We start from the raw sequence: 19,422 nt of genomic DNA, 5'->3' as shown, positions 1-19,422 counted from the left end.
CACTCCCTGCTATTCTTTCAAATACATTTTGGAGCTTATTTTTGTACTTGCAAACTTTCATTATTACCTTCTGAAAATATTTATGCCATCAACTTTGCTACGACATGTTTTCACAGGACCGTGCACTTTCACAGGTAGTTAGACTGGAAAAGGTTGCGTAAATGATGGTTTCACAATGCCAGCAATGGTAGCAAACTGATATGGTACAACAAGGTAAACTAGTTACTCTGCACGAGATCTCAAAACTGAAAAGGAGACAAACCAAGAAGTGCAAAATTCCTAAAATACAGATTTGGGATTGGCAGATTATAACATCTGTAGCAAAAGAACCCATCCGGTTGAGCCTGAACTGCAGTTACATAGTAAGGAAAGTAATGATCATTATAGAACAATGTGTTGGGGTACTGACTTCAAACGTTTTTGTTGTCATGTTGTGCTTTCCAAATACTGAAGGATAGTATTCATCTTGAAAAGGCCTTCTAACTTTATGGATTTAAGGGAATAATTAGCTAAATTAGGTGTGGTAGGGATAGAGACTTTTCTTTGTACTGTTGCTGTATCTAGAATGTGTACATGCACATCTGTACCCATAGGCTAGTATGTCATAATGAGTGGCCAGCCTCCATAATAATTGATGCAATAAATGTCAGAAAATATTTCTTCAAGAAAATCGAGGCTGAAAACTTTTTTCTTTAACAATTCATTTTTTTAAGCCTTTGATTATGTATGATATGGAAGCAATAAGGATATTTTTCCCCTTATTTCTAGCCTGAATATTCATATTTCTGGATCTAATGTAATAGAAGGGTTTTTTTTTTCCCATTGCAATAGGAAGTAATGATTAAAGGAGGAGGACTTAAGCATGTCCCTTGTGCAGAAGATGAGGACTTCATTCAGGCATTGGATAAAATGATGCTGGAAAATCTTCAGGTATAAATATTTATTTTCTTAAATTAATGTAATTTGCTGTACAGCTAACTGTATTTGATTTTTTTTAAGTAAATAAAAGATTAATGCATAGCTTACCATACTAAAGAACGTGGATTTTGTTTTTCTTAGCTGTGGACTCTTCTCTGCAGTTGACATGTTTGGATAAGTAGCTTTTAGTAAAATAGCTGTTAATTGTACTGTTTGTCCAGTGAATATATGACAAGCTGACAGATATTTTCTTGAATGAATAATAGCTGCATCAGATACTATCCAATGCTTCTGACTTTATCCTAGGCTATCCAAGCCTAGGTTTTAATATGTTTAAAATGTAGCTGCATTTAAATTTGCATAACCTTTCAGTCCTGTTTTTTTTTTTTTTTCAGTCACATCTGGTAAATGTTTAAGTATTGAGTAGCGCTAGCTGTATATGAGGAATACATTAATAACATGCTACAAAAAAATCTTGAATGTAGAATGTCCATTCTCAAGTGTGTTTAATCAAGTTTCTACGTTTCTTTCCTTACAAGGTTAAGTTATCTAAAATTCCTTTGAAATTTGAAGTATTCCATCCCTGTAACTTGCTTCTTCACAAGCAAGGAAATCAAAGGAAAATGTAATAAAGCCTAATACATTTATTTATATATGACTCTGTTTTCTTGGAAGGTTAAAACTTTTTCTCAGTCATGAAAATATGAACATTGCCATACTGACGTGTTTTTAGCATCTGATCATTTATAGAACTTACTTTTTTTGATAGCAACGGAGTGGCGAATCTGTTAAAGTACATCAGTTAGATGTTGCTATTCCTCTACATCTCAAAAGTCAGCTCAAGAAGGGTCCCCCACTTGGAGGTGGGGAAGGAGAGTCAGAGTCTGGAGACACAATGCCATTTGTCATGTTAACACGAAAAGGCAACAAGCAGCAGGTAAGAGTTCACGTAAGGTATGGATATTGCTTAAATAAATAAATAAAATGCTTTTACTTTTCCAAAAGTCACACTCTGTGACTTTTGAAGTCACATAATTTTTTGTTTCTTCATCCTTTTATCAGATTAGGATGCAGGCATCTTAATTTTGATAAATGGAAAATACTGTATGTAGTTTCTTGGAATTCTTGGTTGTTAACAGAAATCACTTGAGAAAATTCTGTGGTTAAATAATACCATTACAAATTACATTTCATGATCACACCAGTGGGACAGTGGTATTTTTTATGGGTATTTTAAACATAGTTGTTGAAGATGAGTGCTTGCAGTTGGTGGACTGCCACTGGAAGTTAAAAGGAGTAGAAAAGAAAAGGAGAAGGAATATTCCAGAATCTTCAAGATTCTACAGATTTTTCTGAAAACACACTCAGCTTCAAATCAAGATATGTTTGCTAAATTCCACTTCCTAAGTAACTGCCACTTGGTTGAATTTGTTAAACTTGGAAAAAAGTTGTTATCTCTGAAGGCTTTTTTAGGGGCCTTTTCCAGAATGCGCTGAGTGAATCTCTCTGAGAAACTTAAATGGAAATCATGTTGATAAAACAAATAAACCTCTTTGCTTCATGCAGCCAAGCTATACATTTGTTTTGGCTCTTTTCTCCAGTATATGTTTGAATTTTCCTTGGTCAGCAAATGCGTAGTATACAAATCAATACCTAATACATTCCACATGCATTCCTTGTCATGGTTTAGGTCCTTTAAAGAAACCTTTTCGTTTTGGTTGTATAAATTAATGATGAAAGTGAGTAACTCTAGTGACTTTTTGTGGAAAGCAAAACAAAGGCATTGTTTTATTCCGTGCATCTGTGCCTTTCAAGTATTAGATCTGTGTCACCATGCCATTACTTTGTTTTGACTTCTGTTACCTGAACTGTGACAGTAGTGTAACTTTTGAGGTATATAGAGCTGCAGTAGAATCTTTCTCTTTCTCCATGTGAAAGACACTTTAAAAATCTGTGTAGAAAGTGAGGTCTGTCTTCATAAAACCCTTGACCTAGTGAGTGTGTGTGATTCTGAATCTGTTTTTAAGCCTCGTTAGTCTGTTAAGAAAGTGCTGTGCTATGTAAGTGCTCTGAAAATGTAAGTGGTGATACCTATTTGAGTGGGCACAGACGTGCTTGCATTTAGTAGTGATGTTTAACTGATTTCCTTACTACATTTGTTTGGTTATTCTGTTTCCCTGGAACTTGAATGTTGTATACAAAGTTCTACAGAAGTTTTGAGTGGGGAATTGTAACTGTTGTCATGGGGCTGAGAAGGGATTTAAGGGAACTCCGTTAAAAGAAAATGGCGTTTAGCTTTTTCAGGGTAATTTACCGGGAGTACCTGTAGTTACCAGGAATTTTAGGATCTTCATATTCTGTGTGAGGGGAAAATATTGCCGACGTGTGGCTTGAAAAAGAAAGCAGAACTTGTTCAGGAGCTTTCCCTGCTCCTCCCCCAGTATTTGCTTTTGGGAGTAGGCTCTTCCTGCCAAAACTCCTCTCAGTGTTTCTAGAAATGTAGAAAACAGTTGCTTTATAGACTATTTCAGTTCTTGAGTCAATGAAAGGCTTCTTTGTCCATAGTTCTGTATTCAGAAAAAAAAAAAAAGTCTTAGTAGTCAGTTTTAATAGAAAAATAAGCAGGAAAGAAGAGGTGGAGTTGAAAAGAAAATAATTATTCCTTCTTATAGTACTTTATTTTAAATCTGCGTGAGCAGAATGTGCACAGAGTTTTGAAGTGATGGATGCATACTTTTAAGTTATAGCTGTGAACTTTCAGCTTTTTAAAAAGCAGTCAAAAAGGATTTTTGGACAACCTGGAAGGCTTTAAGTAACTTCTCATCTCCACAGTCACTGGAATGATAAGCATCACCACCTCACTATGACATCAGCCTAATGCTTGCTATGTTAGCAATTGGTTTAGTCTCTGTCGTCTTTGTCAACTGTGCTGCTGAAACTCGAAATCTTCACTGTAAGAAAGTACTTGCTGGTGAAAATGGAACATGCTGTGCTTCCTTCTGGAGGTTAATATTCGGTAGTTGAGGTCCAGGCACTAAATAGGCAGTGGTCAGCCAGATTTTAGTGGAGCATTGACAACTAGTTTTTTGAAGCAACACAAGAACAACTGACTGCTATTTACCAGCAGTGTACAACCTGAATTAATAGTCATTGCAGGCTGATAGTAACAAGGACACCGTATTTTATCCCTTTTGTCACGCTGATTTACAAAAACAGGCAATAGCAAGGATATTGGGTAGGCCAGTGTCTTGCAATAGATGGCTGGGTTTTCTCACCTGTCAGCTGCAGCAAAGAAGCTGTATGACAAAACTTAGAAAACTAGTAGCAGTAGAACTGAACATGGTTATTGGAAATTAGACTATGGCATCGTGATTTATCCACAAGGCATGAGAGAGCAAGGGGAAATAAATATTGCCATCATAAAGGATCAGAGCTGAGGCCTATCTAATACCATTTGATGTTTTTGAAACTGTCCAAGAAGCTTTATGCCAGGTAGGTGTGAACTAAGGTGAGATTTAGACAGTAAAAAGAATGTCACCTAGTGTGAAGAAATTTGGTTAATACCTAAGACAGAAGATTTCCTTTCTTTTGAAAGATTTTTAGCAAGGTTCCGTATGGTAATGTCCATGGAATGGTCAAGTCTGTCCTTGAATGTGAAGTTCTTTACCGATTTCATAAAAACATCACTGAGATAATCTAGTCTTCTGAATGATCATTTTTGAGCTTTCTTCAGTTTGCCATCTTCCAAGTGAAGTCCTTATGTTCTGTCCCCATCTCACAGATTTTTCTAAGAGGTTTTTGATATACCTGTTCACTATTTGCAAATCAGAAATGTTTCGTTTGCTCAGTAATCATGATATCCTTTAGTAATTGTCATCAGTGACTTGATTTCAGATGGCAACTGTCTGATTGCCTTGAGGTAGTGACTCAGTGATTTTTTTGTTAATTACCAGTCTGTTTTTTATATCTTTCATTTGCACCCTTCTATATTTCAGTTTTCTTCTTTCTACTTTAAGCACCCTGTCTGAAAACACTTACCGATCCCATTAAGCTGATAAATCCATAGAACAGATGAAATATAAAGGGCATACTAAGATGGATGAGGAGCTTAATGGAGAAGCTACAGAATGATTTTATCATGAAATGCTGCTAATGGATTAGTTATTTGTGTACTTCGCGTAAAGCTCATTTGACAATATCTGGGAACGTGCATAGTCTGCTCAGCAATAAGTAACTAAAGCCTACTTTTCTGTTGGCATTTCAAGAACGTTCATTTTTATTCTTCCCCGCACACCTTAGTAACAACCTTGTACTTATGTTCAATATAATATGCTATTACCCTCCCCCCACAAAAAATCTTTTGCCTTATTTGTCTCATCTAAATAAATCTTCTAGTTGATAGGGTTTCACTGTACCCAGGCTTTTCTCGAGTCTTTGCAAGAGTCTGTTTTAACTGTTTCAAACACAGTTTATTTTCAAATGCTGCATCTGAGTACTTGGTGTCTTCTCACACTCATTATTCATCTGCTGCTAGTGGGGCACTACTGTCTCATGGATACCTTGAGATTTCTTAGTAATTATGGCATTAAATACTAACCATACGCAGTGAGGATTTTGCTTTTACTGTATACCTTCTCAACAGAGGTTTTGATAATGTATTTTTCTGTCTGCAGCTTTTGACAGTGTAGCAGAAAAGAACACTTAGAAATTTGCTCTGCTTCTATTTCTGTGGCAGTAGATCTCAGATGACAAGAACAAGCAGCAGGATTCAGAGTAGTTTGTGGAATATTGAGAATGATTATCCTTAAATGCATTACCCTACTTATAGCACGGAAATATTTATTTCTAATGGATGTGGAGTTGAAGGAGGAAGTTAAATTTTTCTAAACATATTCACAAACTTTAGCATTAAGGGGTTTCTGAAAACTGTTGTTTCAGTTGCAGATAAGATTAAGAATCACTTCTCTGTTTTGGAACAATTGTAAAAAAATTTTCTGTGGAAATAAAAACTTGGATTTTCTGAGTCTAGGGAAAAAGAAAGCAGCTTCCCGATGCCTCTCTGAAAATCTCAGCTGTATTTTTCAGAGAGAGGGTGCTTCTATAGGAGTAGTACCAAGCTTACCTTTAATGTAGCTTGTGGCAAATCAGATAATGTGTTGAATGTGTAGTGTGGATGTTTGGGTGTGGGGGAGGAGGAAAAGATTAAATTTGACACCCCAGTTGTCTCCAGGCTAACAAGAAGCACTGTGGAGCTAGAATCATTCGTAAAAGGAAAAGTACCAGCCAAGGAATGCCGGGGGATATCTGAAATACTTGGAACGTTTCTCCTCTGTTATCACAAGGGATAGTAGTAGAGGGCTCAGGGGCTTCATCTCTTTGGAAGGTAGAGACCTTTGGAGGGAGATGCAGCTTTCTGAGCCAGCTATGGTGCTTTTATCTCGAGGCCGGTGTGATTCACTGTGAGGGTATCAGCTTGTATGAAAATAAGAAATAAAGTGTATAGCTATGTGTTCTTGGTGAAAGTTAATCAATTTTGTTTACATAAATACTGTGTGTAATAGTCTTTTACCTTAGCAGTACGTCAACCTTTTTTGTATGTTCTCTGTGTCTTTAGGAGGTCTGAATATCTTGTATTTTCTCATGCTTCCTTATGAGAAAGAGTTTAAAATAAAAACCAACCAACCAAACAAAACCAACAAACAACATACTTTCCAGTAGAAATGTCTGTAGAAGGTATCTCATCACAATAACCTAGAAATAAACATAACCCCTCTGTTTTTTGGATTGTTTTGTGGTTGTTTTTTTTCTGTGATGGGCACTTAAAAACTTGTTTTCATTTGCAGTTTAAGATCCTAAATGTACCAATGTCTTCCCAACTTGCTGCAAACCATTGGAACCAACAGCAAGCTGAACAGGAGGAGAGAATGAGGATGAAAAAGCTCACTTTGGATATCAATGAACGGCAAGAACAAGAGGACTACCAGGGTAAGAAAATCACCAAGTATTTAATTTTTATTTTCAGAGGAACTTCCATGGGTCTACAGAAAATATTATTTGTGATAATTAGCAGTTCAAGTTCTGAACATTGATTTGCAATACTTCATGGAAAACTTGTAGTTTAGTTTCAGTCATTCATTATTTACTCCCTGGTCTCTGTGCTTGAAGAAATTTTTATAGCTCTTCCATGAAAGGGAGTTTTCAAGTGGTCCTCAAATCTCAGCATTTCCATTTATTTTGGGAAAGGGGGAGAACTGAGATTGTTTCCTTAAAAATAATATAACACAAAATTAATCTGATGTTTGTGTCATTGTTCTCCATGACTGCAAGACAATTGAGTTGGATACAAGAGGAGTTAATTCTGTGCAACTTAAACTCTGCTTTTTAGATTATTAATAGGTATTTTAGATATTAATAGTATTTAGAATCTTCATCTGTTGTGCTAAGACTTCCAAATACTAAGAGGTAGCCTTCACCTGAGAAAGAAAAACTGTCACCTCAGCTTCATATTGCTAAAGGTTCTAGGAGTGTTACAGATCTGGAGCATAAGAATATACTAAGAGAATGAAGGTTTCATACAAATTATATGATCTAATTTGTTTTTTAAAGATATGTAAGTCAGGCATTTTGGAACCTGGACAGATTGAAGCAAACAGTTAATACAACAGATCATATAGCCCCTAAACTGGAGCACTTGATGTGTTTGGTTGTTGGGTGGTTTGTTTTGGTTTTTTTCAGACTCAACTTTCCTTGGCTTACTCAGATAGTAAACAAAGCCAGACAAATAATACTGATGGTATTCAGTTCTTATGTTAGTATTTCCATTTAATATCTCCAAAGTTCTTGCTCTACTTTTTTGTAAAGATGTTGCAGTCTGGTGGTAATCACAGTGTAAGTAGTTAATCAGCAGGAAATATCATTTAAGGTATTTAGTGAATTAAGGTATTAGTGAAAGGTCATTATTCATCAAGAAATGGGAAATGTAAATTAAAGCAGCTTTAACTCCAAAGCACTATGGAATCTAACACTCCTTTCAGAACTTTGATAGTACAAGAACTAAACTTGTAATCGTAAAAAGGAGTATTTTTCCAAAGTGAGTGCCTACAGAGCTCTGAAATGGTAACACAATATATTCTTCGTATTAAACATCATAATCAGCTTAAAAACTTCTTTTCCGAGACACTGCCCTCTTATAAAGCCCACTCATGAAAAAGGAAGAGAAACAATAGACTCTAGAATTAGACTTTTAAGTGCTTTCCTTGGACTTTTTTGTGGGTTTTTCCTCATTAATGATATTTCTGATATTTTTACTGGTTAGGGCATTTGGGTTTTTATGCCTTGTCATATGACTTTGTTGGTATCTTTAAAATCAGTCTGTTTAATCTAAGATTTTATTGTGAGCAACTGTATTTCTTATCCGAAAAAGGATCACATTGATTTTGTCCAAGAGAAATTAATCTGACAACTGATACCAATTGATAACCGGTAATAGGCAATTTTTTTAAACTTTCTTATGGATTTTCTGGGTGCTGTGTATAAAGCATTAATATAGGAGGAAAATCAACACAGAAGAAATAGGTTCCCTAATTGACATCCATTTTTAAAACAGCTGTTGATTCTTTTTTATTAACCTGGGTAATATACACTGTAAAAACAAACTAAAAAGGACCTTTTAATTAGGTTAAATTAAACAGGCCAAATTACATTCCTCTTTGGAACTATTTTTTATTTAGATTTTGTGCAGTTGATTGTTACTTTTGAAGTTGGCTTGCCTGTAACAGGTTGGTACATATACATTGAAAGAAAGAGTTGCTTTTAAATTTCTGTTTCAAGCTTTGAAGTTACCAATGGAGGAAGAAGTCTCAAAGTTTCTGGAAGAATGCCTCAGGGTTGTCCTAACATTTGCACGTGCATTTAGGTTTTTTCATCTGCACAGGGTAGCTAAGAGATAAAAATTCACCAATGTACTTCAAAGTAGTATCAGATAATTATTTAATACTTCAGCAATGTTTATTAGTGTTACAAACATTTTTAATTTAAAGAAATAGTAAGACCTGGGTGACTCTCTAATTTAGACTAGTATTTTTCTGTGTAGATTAATTTTTTTCTTCACTAAAACCAAAGGTGGGTGACATGCCTAGCTAATACATTGTACTCCTTTGCCATTTCTTCCTTCTGTTATCTTCTCAATTACTCAACTTCTCAGTAACTGACTTTTCACAAATCCTGATACTTTTTCACTTACAGTGTGGAAAACAGAAGAAGCAGGCATGCACACACTTGCTCGTTCATTGCTTGCTTCTAGCACCTGGCTGGCAATGTACCATAACCTCTTCTTATTTTCTTCCTGGGTCTCGTCACTGCCAACAGAGATCTCTCCTGGCATACAGGATTGTTTTGAAGGATGTTGTTTCATGATGTTTACAAAAATGGACTGTCAGTGTTGAATGGCTTTCTTTGCCTTTTCCAGGTGTTGATAGGGGAATATACAGAGCGTGAATGCATGGGTTATTAACTGTTGACACGAATATTGTATATTAAATCATTCATAGTTTCCCAGTTTCCCAAAGACTGGGTGGATAACTTACTGAAAGCTTCACGTGCATTTTGTAAATGGCGAGAGAATCTCCTTAGAGTCTCCAGTTTTGCCCTGTGCAAGTCATTGTGACAGCAGTGTTTGTTTCTAGCAGGTGAGGGGTATGTGTCTCCAATGAGATTACCAGAGATTAAAGAACCAGACAGAGCAGACTTTCAAACATAATCTGTTTAACAGTTTATTCCACTTTTCCCCTTCATTTATTCCATCTGTCTGTTTTCTGAGCAGTGTAGCTTCTTGCACAGGTGGACTGTCAGAAATAAGTTCCATTAGGTGCACTAACATACAGGCAGAGGTTATGTGGGGGTTCCTATGATGTATTCGTAATTATACTGAGTACTTAATAACCATTAACTTAGCCTGGTAAAGAGCCATTTTTATCATTAAAAAAAATGAAATGAAATTTTAGAAACGAAGTTTTACCAAATGCCAAAACACAATACTTACCTAGCTTAAACTGCCCCAAAGATGGATGTCCAGGGCTAAACTGGGTAGTGTAGGCTTCTTTCTGCGTCCACCTATTTCTTCTCACTGATCATAAAGTGAGCAACTCCATCCATGAGACAGCTGGTGGAATGTAGGTCAGCTGAGTCACCCTCTTCAGGTGCTTGTCTTCTCTGTAAAAGGATCCTATTATGGCTAGCTTAGACTTAAATACCTGACTTCTCAATGCCTCATTTTAGGACAGGTTTCTTGCGGAGTCTTTAATTGGCAGCAACATTGTCCAGTTGTTACTATTTCAGGGTAGTTTAATGGTGTGGCTTCTTACACTGCTGTGAAGCTTTGTCCCTGATCATTGATAAAGTGGTGGCTGGTATGTTTAGAAAGAAAAGGTCACAGCCCCTTTCTTAAGCACCTGTGATGAAAACCATTGCTGGCAGTTCCTTCTGTAAGAACATCTGGAAATGCAAGTTCATATTACAGGGTAGCTTGGATTTGTCAAAGCTGTCTATGCAATTTAGTAACTTTTTTAAAATTAGCTGTTGCTGAATAACTTGAGGAGTGTTAACCCTAACGTTTAGCAAAGGGTAAAGAAGATGTCTTTTTTACCACATGGCAGTGAAATGTGCTTGTGTAAGTTCCTCTTTAAAAAGATGCATAAAAAATGTATTTAACTTTCTTCTGTACGCAATTACAGAAATGTTGCAGTCTCTGGCACAGCGTCCAGCTCCAGCAAATACTAATCGTGAACGGCGGCCTCGTTACCAGCATCCGAAGGGAGCACCTAATGCAGATCTAATCTTTAAAACTGGTGGGAGGTAGGACAATCTTCCTTTAAATGTAGTAATTCTGGTTCTAGGCAAGTAATTACCTTCATAATTGAAATGGATAATGATCTATGTAGTGCAAGTGCATCTGTTAGTAGCTTCCATTCTAAAGCATTGTGTTAAAATACCGAGCAGTGTTTTGTGCTTCTAACACAGTGTCTGTAAATATGTCCTTGACAGAAGTTTGGAAGCAAGAGGATTATTTTTCTGTTGAGAATAGTTGGTAGAATCTGAGCCTCTTTTTATAGGAGAAAAGATGCAAGCCTGCTTTCTCAGTGAGAGGGGAGAGAGGATATTTTTGAGTATCTAGAGAAATTCCCATTGTGCTTTTTCAGTTTGGTGAATTTGAAAGCTATACATCTGGATTTGAAGCCCTGAATGGAAAGTAAATATAGTAAAGGTGGGGAGGGGGGAGGAGAACTTTTGATTTATGGTGTGCAAGAACATACCAAAACCAGTATTAACATGAAAAGAGTAATTCCAGATTGCCTAATAGTGATTCTACAGCTCTAATATATCTCACTGTGTCTTTTCTCACTTGCAAAGTAAACTTGCGAATAAACCATTAAATTAACCCTGCAGCACAAATTTGAATAGACAGAGTTTCAGGTGGAACCCAGGCTGCTTTCGTGTTTCTCTTCTTTGCAAGTTAATTTTGGAGGTGGATAGATAGGAGTAGCAACTGGGAAGGGAGAGTTTACCTACTAATGGGTCTTTGTAAACTACAAATAAGTTAATGTACTAATCCTATGTTACAGTAACATTGACAGCTTCTTTCTGGTACATTTTTATAGTAATTTTATAAATTCCTGATGATCACTCACTCCACTGAGACCCTATACAGATACTGCTTGAACAAAAACCCCCTCTTTTGAAAACAGACTGCAATTTAAAATAAATATTGTTTTAAAAATGAACCAGATAATTTGAGCAGTGCTGACCATTTAGCTTTTTTGTATCAATGTGGCCTAATACTGTCATAGAAGTACAAACTATTCAGTTACACTGAATTGCCATGGTACTTGCAGGTGTTTCATAAATAACCATGCAGTCTTCTCTTCAGTCATCTTTCCCAAATGTCTTGCAACCTGTACAAGGACCACATTGCAGTTATTCTTTAAACACAGCAGCCAGACCAGTAGATGTGATATTTGCAGATTTTTTTAAAATGCAGTTCTTCTGAAAGCTTTTTATTTTCAAATGTTTTGTGGAAAATATAATTTAGGACTTCACTGTAAACTAGGTCAGACGTTGTCCAGCGAACAGTTCAAGTAGTGTTTGCTTGTTCAAATAGCTGTGCTATGTGCTTGCAACTCTGATGTAGTTCTGTATTATGTAGTTTACTCTTTGTTCCTTTTAATCTGTAAGTTCCTTAGAGCAGGGACCAGGAAGTTTATTTTAGCAGGCATATTTTATTTGTTGTATAGTGCAATGCTCAGGCTCGCAGTCACGCATCAGTTGAGCCATTTTAGCCTGTAGCAAGGGGATGTTACTTTTCTTAACCCCAACTGAAAGATATTCAAGCAGAGATTTATTTATTGGAGACTGTGGGTCCACCGATGGCTTACCACTTGTGGTATAGATTGTCTGTCACCTACATTTTTAGAGCTTCTATTTATAGGATACTTTGAAGGGTGAACTGCAGTCTCTCTGCCTAGACTACCATCATGTTTTAGTTAAGAAGTTACCCTATGGACTCTGAGGACACTAGAGTATCTTCCTGTTTGCTCAGAGCAAAATAGGAACTGAGCTATTCATTTTAGTATCTGTTTGGAGAAGTTTTTGCTTTCCTACAGGATAGAACCAATTTATATAATTACAGATGTTATCACTTACATGAGTGAGCTGCATTGCGTTGTTTCCTCTTTGTATATGAAGAAGACAGATACGTTATTTTCTTGCAACAGTAACTCAAACCTACTGGAAACAATAATGTATGTTACTTTCTTTAAGGTATGCAACTTTTTATTTTAAATTTCCTGAGGTTAGGGATAATCTGAGCAAGTCAGTCTCCTGGTTGATTCCACTGTAGTGTACAGTCTGACAGGTTCTGGTAGCTAAGGTTGGGATGAGGACTTTCTTGCATTTCAAGTAATGTTAAGAGTAGAGAAATTGGCTTGGTGTTTTTACCTTTACTTTTGTGTTGCTAAACATGTCCTAAGCACGGTGTTTCAAACATCTTTTAGAAAGTTAAATCCAAATCTACTTATTTTAATGGATGATTCAAAAATTAATGAAGGCAGCACTGGGTTCTCGCATATGTTTTTGGCCTTGAACAACTGGATCTAGCTTTGCAATTAGCCCTGCTGTCCCAGCAGGATTTGGACTAGATGACCTCCAGAGGGCCCTTGGAACCTAAATCTTTCTGTGATTATGCTTTGGTCTAGCAGGGTGGTAAACCAAACTAAAACAAAAACCACTCATAAATGTGTTGCCTCCTTTGCCTGTGATAAACCCACAGTAAATGGAAGAATGAATTGGTGTCTGTGGCTATACAGCATGCATTTTGTTAAACAAGAGAGAAATCTTTTGCACTGTTTACTTTATTTGTTATCTGTTAATGTCCTTTTTCTGTATTGAATTAAATGCAGTGAGATTGACAGGCTTTGTCAGATTAATTACTATTTAGCATGTGCAAAATGCTGGATCAAAGATTGGAGGTTATTGCTGTTTGTTTGTAATCACCTGCTTGTATAGCCTCAGGTTTTAAGACCTGCTAATCCTGCAAGGAGGAGATTCTTTTTGGGACTCGTGCCTTTAAGGCTGACTGGCCTTAAAGATAATTTACTGTGAGTCCGTTAAAAGTAGGGTTCCTTGATTTGCTTCAGCAGAACTGGGAAGGCAACAATTTTCACTTTTGCCTCCCGTTCTGTAGCATTTGTGTATTAAAAGAGGACTTTGGCTATCAAGCTGTTAAACTGATACCTTCAGGAAACACAAAATTTACAAAAGTAGGGGTTTTGATGATGGGATTATGATGAAAATATTCTTTTACAGTTCTGGAGAACTGCCTCTCACTTTAAAAAAGTTTTTCCTTTATTTGAAGAGGATTGAGGCCCATTAAATGGCTTGTTTATAAAGTGAAATGTAAATAACCACCTTTTATGAAATCTGTTTTAAAACATTGATTACCAAGAAAGAAAAAAGAATTGCAGTGAGAAATTTGACTACAGAGAAGTGAGCCTTACCAAGGAGTCTTAACTTGTTAAACCTCGCCTTATTAAAAGCCGTAACCTCAAAACTTACTGCTGTTTTGAAAGTATAGTAAAGAAAGAGGACCTGTCTGTGCCAAAAGGCCCGTTGGGATGCAGATGTAAGGTGATAAACTAAACCACATTCAAGTTAATTGGTAATTTCAGGTCTCCAGCTCTGGTCTTGTTGAATCACATGCCTGCAAATTGGTGTAATTTTTTCAATGCATATTTATGTTCTTAAGATAATTAAATGTGACTTTTTCTGGGTAAGGATGTGTTTTTCATGAACAGGGGATGATCAAAGATTTTAATACAACTTTTGACTCTCTAAAAATGTTCTAAACAATTATTTGACTCTAGAAAGCATCCGACTTATTTCTGTAACACATTTAATAAAGAAAAATGAAACATAAAGGTAATAACAGGACGCTAGGATTTTATTAGCTAAATAGTCTCATAATAAAGACTTTCATTTATGCTGAAAAATCAGAGTATAGATAATAAGGAAAAATGTGAATTTAATGTGATTTCCTGTTTCAGCTATTGGACAAACACACTTCATACCCCACCGGCTATCTAATTGATGTATTGACCAGTATTGTATTTTGAAGCTTTGAATTCACTTCGTATTGACATATACCAGAAGCCTTGGGCAGCCTAAATCCAATTTCTCTGTTAGCCTCAATCTAGCTGATTGTTGTCGGCTGTCGCTGTCTCAAACTAGACAAACTCTTGGGTGTTGGTGTGGCACTGTCTTGAACTGACAAATCTATCCCTTGGTGCATCACGCTGCTTTTGAAATCTTTAGTTGTCATTTTCAATGATCTCTTGTATTCTTTTAAAAAAAAAAAAAAAGAGGTCATCACTTTAGCAGTAATATTTTGCTCTTGCTTCAGAGATTTTTATGATGAAATGGCTCCCATCTTCACATTCTAGATATCATAAATACTAAAAAATTCAGTGCTCTATTTAATTGTGTGCTAGCTCAGTTCACCTTATTCTTTGCTGTCTTTTTCACCAGTATTTTAGTCTTGACCTTTTCATGTTGTCATTCTTGATCATCCTGTACTACATCCTGTTCCCTAATATGTACACATGCCGGTGTAGCTTTCCATGAAAGCCATTCAAACTCAGCAGAGAAATTCCTACCTGCCTTTTCAGCTGTTTTATGGGAGGAAAGCCCAGGGTAGGAACTTGAAGGAGGGATTTCCAAATCCTGCAGCTTTTTTTGGTGGACTGCACTGGAATTGAACAGAAAAGAGTAAGACGAGAGGTCCTCAGGCTTTTGTCTTGGCAACATGGTGCTTGTTGGGCTCTGCAAATGTAGGTGTGAGTCTAACCCATATAGCAAAGGTGAAGAGAGACCTGATCACAATTATAGTTTAGAGGGAAACAAAGGGAAGATTTTATTTATTAGCATACTCATTTATAAAGACTCTTTGTTTAAAAAAGTTGTTTCAATATATAATAATAAACCAACCAGAAAACCCTGCAGCTTTGTGGCCTTCTGGAAACTAACTACCAAGCCTTAAAACACCTTCCTGATAATAGCCCTCTTTGCATACTCTGACTTCGGTTTGATTTTGTCAGAGTATTTTATTTTTGTTGAACAAATGAGAATATAAAATAACTTGCACATCTTAAGATTCTCTTACTTAAGTGAGCCTAGGTTTTGTGGATTATTGGAGTCTGATGTTTACAGCGTGGAAGTTGGCAATTCAGATTTGTTAGGAAATGATCACATTATTAGGTATATTTTAAAGATCTCACATGTTAAGAAATACTAAGAATTTTTTGTGATTTTGTGATGTCTACAATGTGCAGAAAGGACTTGATTTCACGTATTCTGCTGGGCACGTTTCAATTTAAGCTTTAATGTTGTCTTGCTGCCTTAAATTCTCCCCACTTCACATGTGCACTGGATTTGTGATTATTTCTTGGCCTATACTATGATAGAATGTTTCTGTGCATTTTTACACATTCCAGTTTTCTACTCCAGCCATAGTTAGGTAAAAGTGTATCTGTGTGTTTCTCTATCACATGGAGTAGGTAGGCAGTATTAATACTTACGCAGTGGTGTTGAAAAGATGACTATAAGATTTTTATACAAATTAATAACTGTGGTGGTAGCAGGGAAGGGAGGTGGGAGAGCAGGTTGCAAAAAATTGATTCACTTTACACATACAGTTCAAGATGTCTTTAATTACAGCTACGTACAGAGTTTGACCTTGCCAAATATAGGTTTGGATCAAGTTTACTAATTTGGAGAGGAGCGTTGTGTGAAATATGTGTTTTTTCAAAAAACTGCTAGTAAGATTTTTATCAGCAGCGTCTCCCCCTAATCCATTGAAACACGCTTACTCTGCCTTACCTGCCGCCAACGTGCCATGGCAGCTGCTGTTTTGGATGAGAATCATTTTTACGAAGTTAGATACGTGCAGCTAGTCCTAGCCTTTCTCCTTCCCTCCCCACCAAAGGCAGAATTAGGTTTATGCATTAATGTAAAGAAACATGAACTGTTTTGTTTACATGGTAAAAGACTTGGGTGTGTAGCCCTGGAGCTTTCTTGTAATTGTAAATGTCTAATTTTTACTTTGTACTACTAAATTTTAACTCGCAGTCTAGAAATCAACTGGAAACCAGCCCAGATATGGTAACTGACAGTTGTGCTGGAGTCAATCATACTAGGTTAGCATTACTGCTTGATTACTCTGGTCTTGTTGAATCACATGCCTGCAAATTGGTGTAATTTTTCAATGCATATTTACGTTCTTAAGAGAATTAAATGTTACTTTTTCTTGGTAGGGACATGTTTTTATGAACGGGATGACAGAAGATTTTAATACAACTGTCGACTCTCTAAAAATGTTCTAAACAATTATTTGACTCTAGAAAGCACCCTCTAACATTTCTGTAGTACTTCTAAATGTTAAGAAACTGTACAAAAAGATGAAAACTATTTAAAAATAACTTGTGTTTCAACAAATTCACAGATCAGCTGTGCACTTCAGTAGTTTAGCATCTCATCCGGGAGGATAAAGCAGCTGTCTTGCTGAACAATTTTAGATTGGTCTGCTGAAATTACGTAGGGGACTTTTTTCTGACATAAGTTATCTACCTTCTTTTGTCTGATGTGGCCTTTTGAAAAATTTGTGCAGATAATGGAAATAAGTAATTTTAATATGTAGAGGCTAAAAGAATATAAAAATCACTAGCAGTTGATTCCACTGGTTGCTAACCCATACAGTATTGGAGATCTCATATGAAACTATTTAAACTATTTATTGTTTCCTTTCTTTTCTCAGGAGACGTTGATCCAGCAGCAAGTGTCATTTCATTAGGTCCTGTATCTCTGATGTTGTGGATAGTGGAGTCCTCCGGCAATTAAATGCGAGCAGTGGACACATCTCAGCATGTCAGTCTAGAGCGTTCAGAATCGAAACCTGGGACAGGCTGGGGCCGTGGGGCAGAAACAGCCTCCCCTCTTCCCCCCCAACACCACACAGGACAAGTGGAAGCTTCCAGTCATGGCCTACCAAAAAAAAAAAAAAGCTTTTTGTTATGGGAACCGCCTTGAGGGTTATTTTTCTTATGCGAGCAGAAGTAAATGAATGAGATGGTTAACTTGACCAGTGAGCAGCTCAGTGAAAACAAAGATCAACCTGAAATTCAGATGGATTACACTGGAACGGAAAAGGTCTTTGACAGCTCAGTATGTGGGAGAACAAAGTTCTAAACTTGATGCAAGTTACGTTACCTCCAAATCGAGCACTTTGTGTTGGAAGGATATTCTTTGGGGGCTGCAAATCTACCATAGAAAAACATAGAGCAAATGGTGAAATCTAAAAGAAAACCCTGACAAGTAGGATAACTTCTTATCAAACACTCCTCAGCAAGAAAGTTTTTGATTAAGGAATAACCTTTTGTTGCCAGATGAGCAAGGAAGAGGGGGTAGGGAGTGGGGAGGGGTGAAAAACTCAAGAGCCAAGGAGGTAAAATGTCTGTTAAGTTTTAAAATAGAATGTGAAGTCAATTAACACAGGGTGTTGACTCGTACTGCTTGGAACAGCCTGACACCAGCCTAAGGACAGGGATATAGTTGAGCCCATTGTATGTATCATTGAAAACCAAAATGTGCCAGTCAGCATAACAGGAGGATGTCAAGGAGTGGATCCAGATACTTTGTTGATCTTCATGGGTTGATAAGCCTCTGTGTCTATTAAAACAAAAAAAAAGTTTAAAAAAAAAAAAGATTTAAGTCTGGAAAAAAGTAGAATTTTTATTTTTTTCTAAGTAGAAAGGAGGTTTCTTGGTCTTTCTGACAATCTGTTATTTATTAGCATAGTTTTTTGTTTGCTTTCAGGTAGAGGTAGTTAATTGAGTTAAGGAGCTCATCTGTATGTTACTAATTCTTTTTTCTAGCTCTTTTAAAATTCTTTTTACCACTGTTTTTGGTTTCTGCATGTAGGAAGAGAGACTTGTAAAATTGTAACATTTCATACAGAAATGCCGCCCGATCTTCACCAGCTTCAGAAATCTGACCTTTGCCAATGCTGCAATAAAGTGTTGTAATTTAGAATTGGTGTCTGTTTCTTTACATCGACTTTTTTCTTCTGAAATGATGTTTTGAAGAGTTTGTGGTATATCACAGGGCTGTAGCTCAGACAGTGCTTCATGCAAGCAATGTAAAAACAGATGGCATTTTACCAATGTAGGAGGATTCCTGCCCCAAGAAACATACTTGAATCACACTTAGTAAATGCAAGGTTTTCTTACTGTTTAGCAAGGAGTTGTGAAACAGAGGTGGTCATTTCACATAACGTAAGCTGTCATATGCATTTAATTTAACGTGAGTTAAATTAAGCTGGTTTTGGCTAGATTAACAGTCATGAAGTTCCCTCTCGTGGCTCATTGCATTGGCATCTCAATTTGTGCGCTAACACATGGAAGGGTGAAATGCTGTGGTGGACCATACGTGGACCAACGCCAGAGAGGAGTGGAACTCCTCTTGGTGATAATTTGCTTGAAAACATAAGTGAAATTGTGGCCGAATAGCGTTTCTGTTGGTGTCACCAGGCAGTCCTGAAATAGAGAGCAGCCTTCTACTTTGGCTAGTTATGCAGTTAGCTCAGGCAGTTACAGTGAATTTTAAAATGCGTAAGCTTGCCAGCGATGCTTTGGAGAGAAGTCATCAAGGTTTCTACAATACACATGCTTAAGGTTACGTTCTTTAGTCACAGAATCGAGCACTGAGAGTGGAAAGATGTCAAGTGCAGCTTTAGGTCTGCTCCTTTCGTTCACATGCTGTAACAGCAGCCGGGGACTGAAGTGCTGGAATCATTAGAGCACGTTTTCCCCGATGTCGTCGCTGGTCAGGGTGGTGGTAGACAACTTCCAGTTTGCAGAGCGTGGCTTGAAGTTTTTATAACATCACATGTAGATGTGTTTT

General features: G+C 36.8%; 1 protein-coding gene across 7 annotated transcripts in view; it reads left to right on the top strand.

Moving 5' to 3' along the window:
* The window catches only part of UPF2 (UPF2 regulator of nonsense mediated mRNA decay), a 68,461-nt gene extending 49,900 nt beyond the window's left edge, over positions 1 to 18,561 (top strand). For 5 of the 7 annotated variants that reach the window (XM_072857763.1, XM_072857739.1, XM_072857725.1 and 2 more), the window contains 5 exons: positions 832 to 930; positions 1,688 to 1,855; positions 6,762 to 6,903; positions 10,650 to 10,770; positions 17,279 to 18,561. In XM_072857763.1, the coding sequence (XP_072713864.1) occupies positions 832 to 930; positions 1,688 to 1,855; positions 6,762 to 6,903; positions 10,650 to 10,770; positions 17,279 to 17,288 (540 nt within the window). In that variant the 3' untranslated portion in view covers positions 17,289 to 18,561. The remainder of the gene's footprint in view (positions 1 to 831; positions 931 to 1,687; positions 1,856 to 6,761; positions 6,904 to 10,649; positions 10,771 to 17,278) is intronic. The other 2 variants (XM_072857732.1, XM_072857771.1) reach the window with 1 other exon arrangement.
* Positions 18,562 to 19,422: the final 861 nt, after the last annotated feature.

The sequence above is a fragment of the Ciconia boyciana genome, chromosome 1 (assembly GCF_034638445.1).
Source record: "Ciconia boyciana chromosome 1, ASM3463844v1, whole genome shotgun sequence".
Classification (NCBI taxonomy): Eukaryota; Metazoa; Chordata; class Aves; order Ciconiiformes; family Ciconiidae; genus Ciconia; species Ciconia boyciana.
Note: the sequence above shows the minus strand (reverse complement) of the source record. Positions and strands in the feature narration are given on the sequence as shown.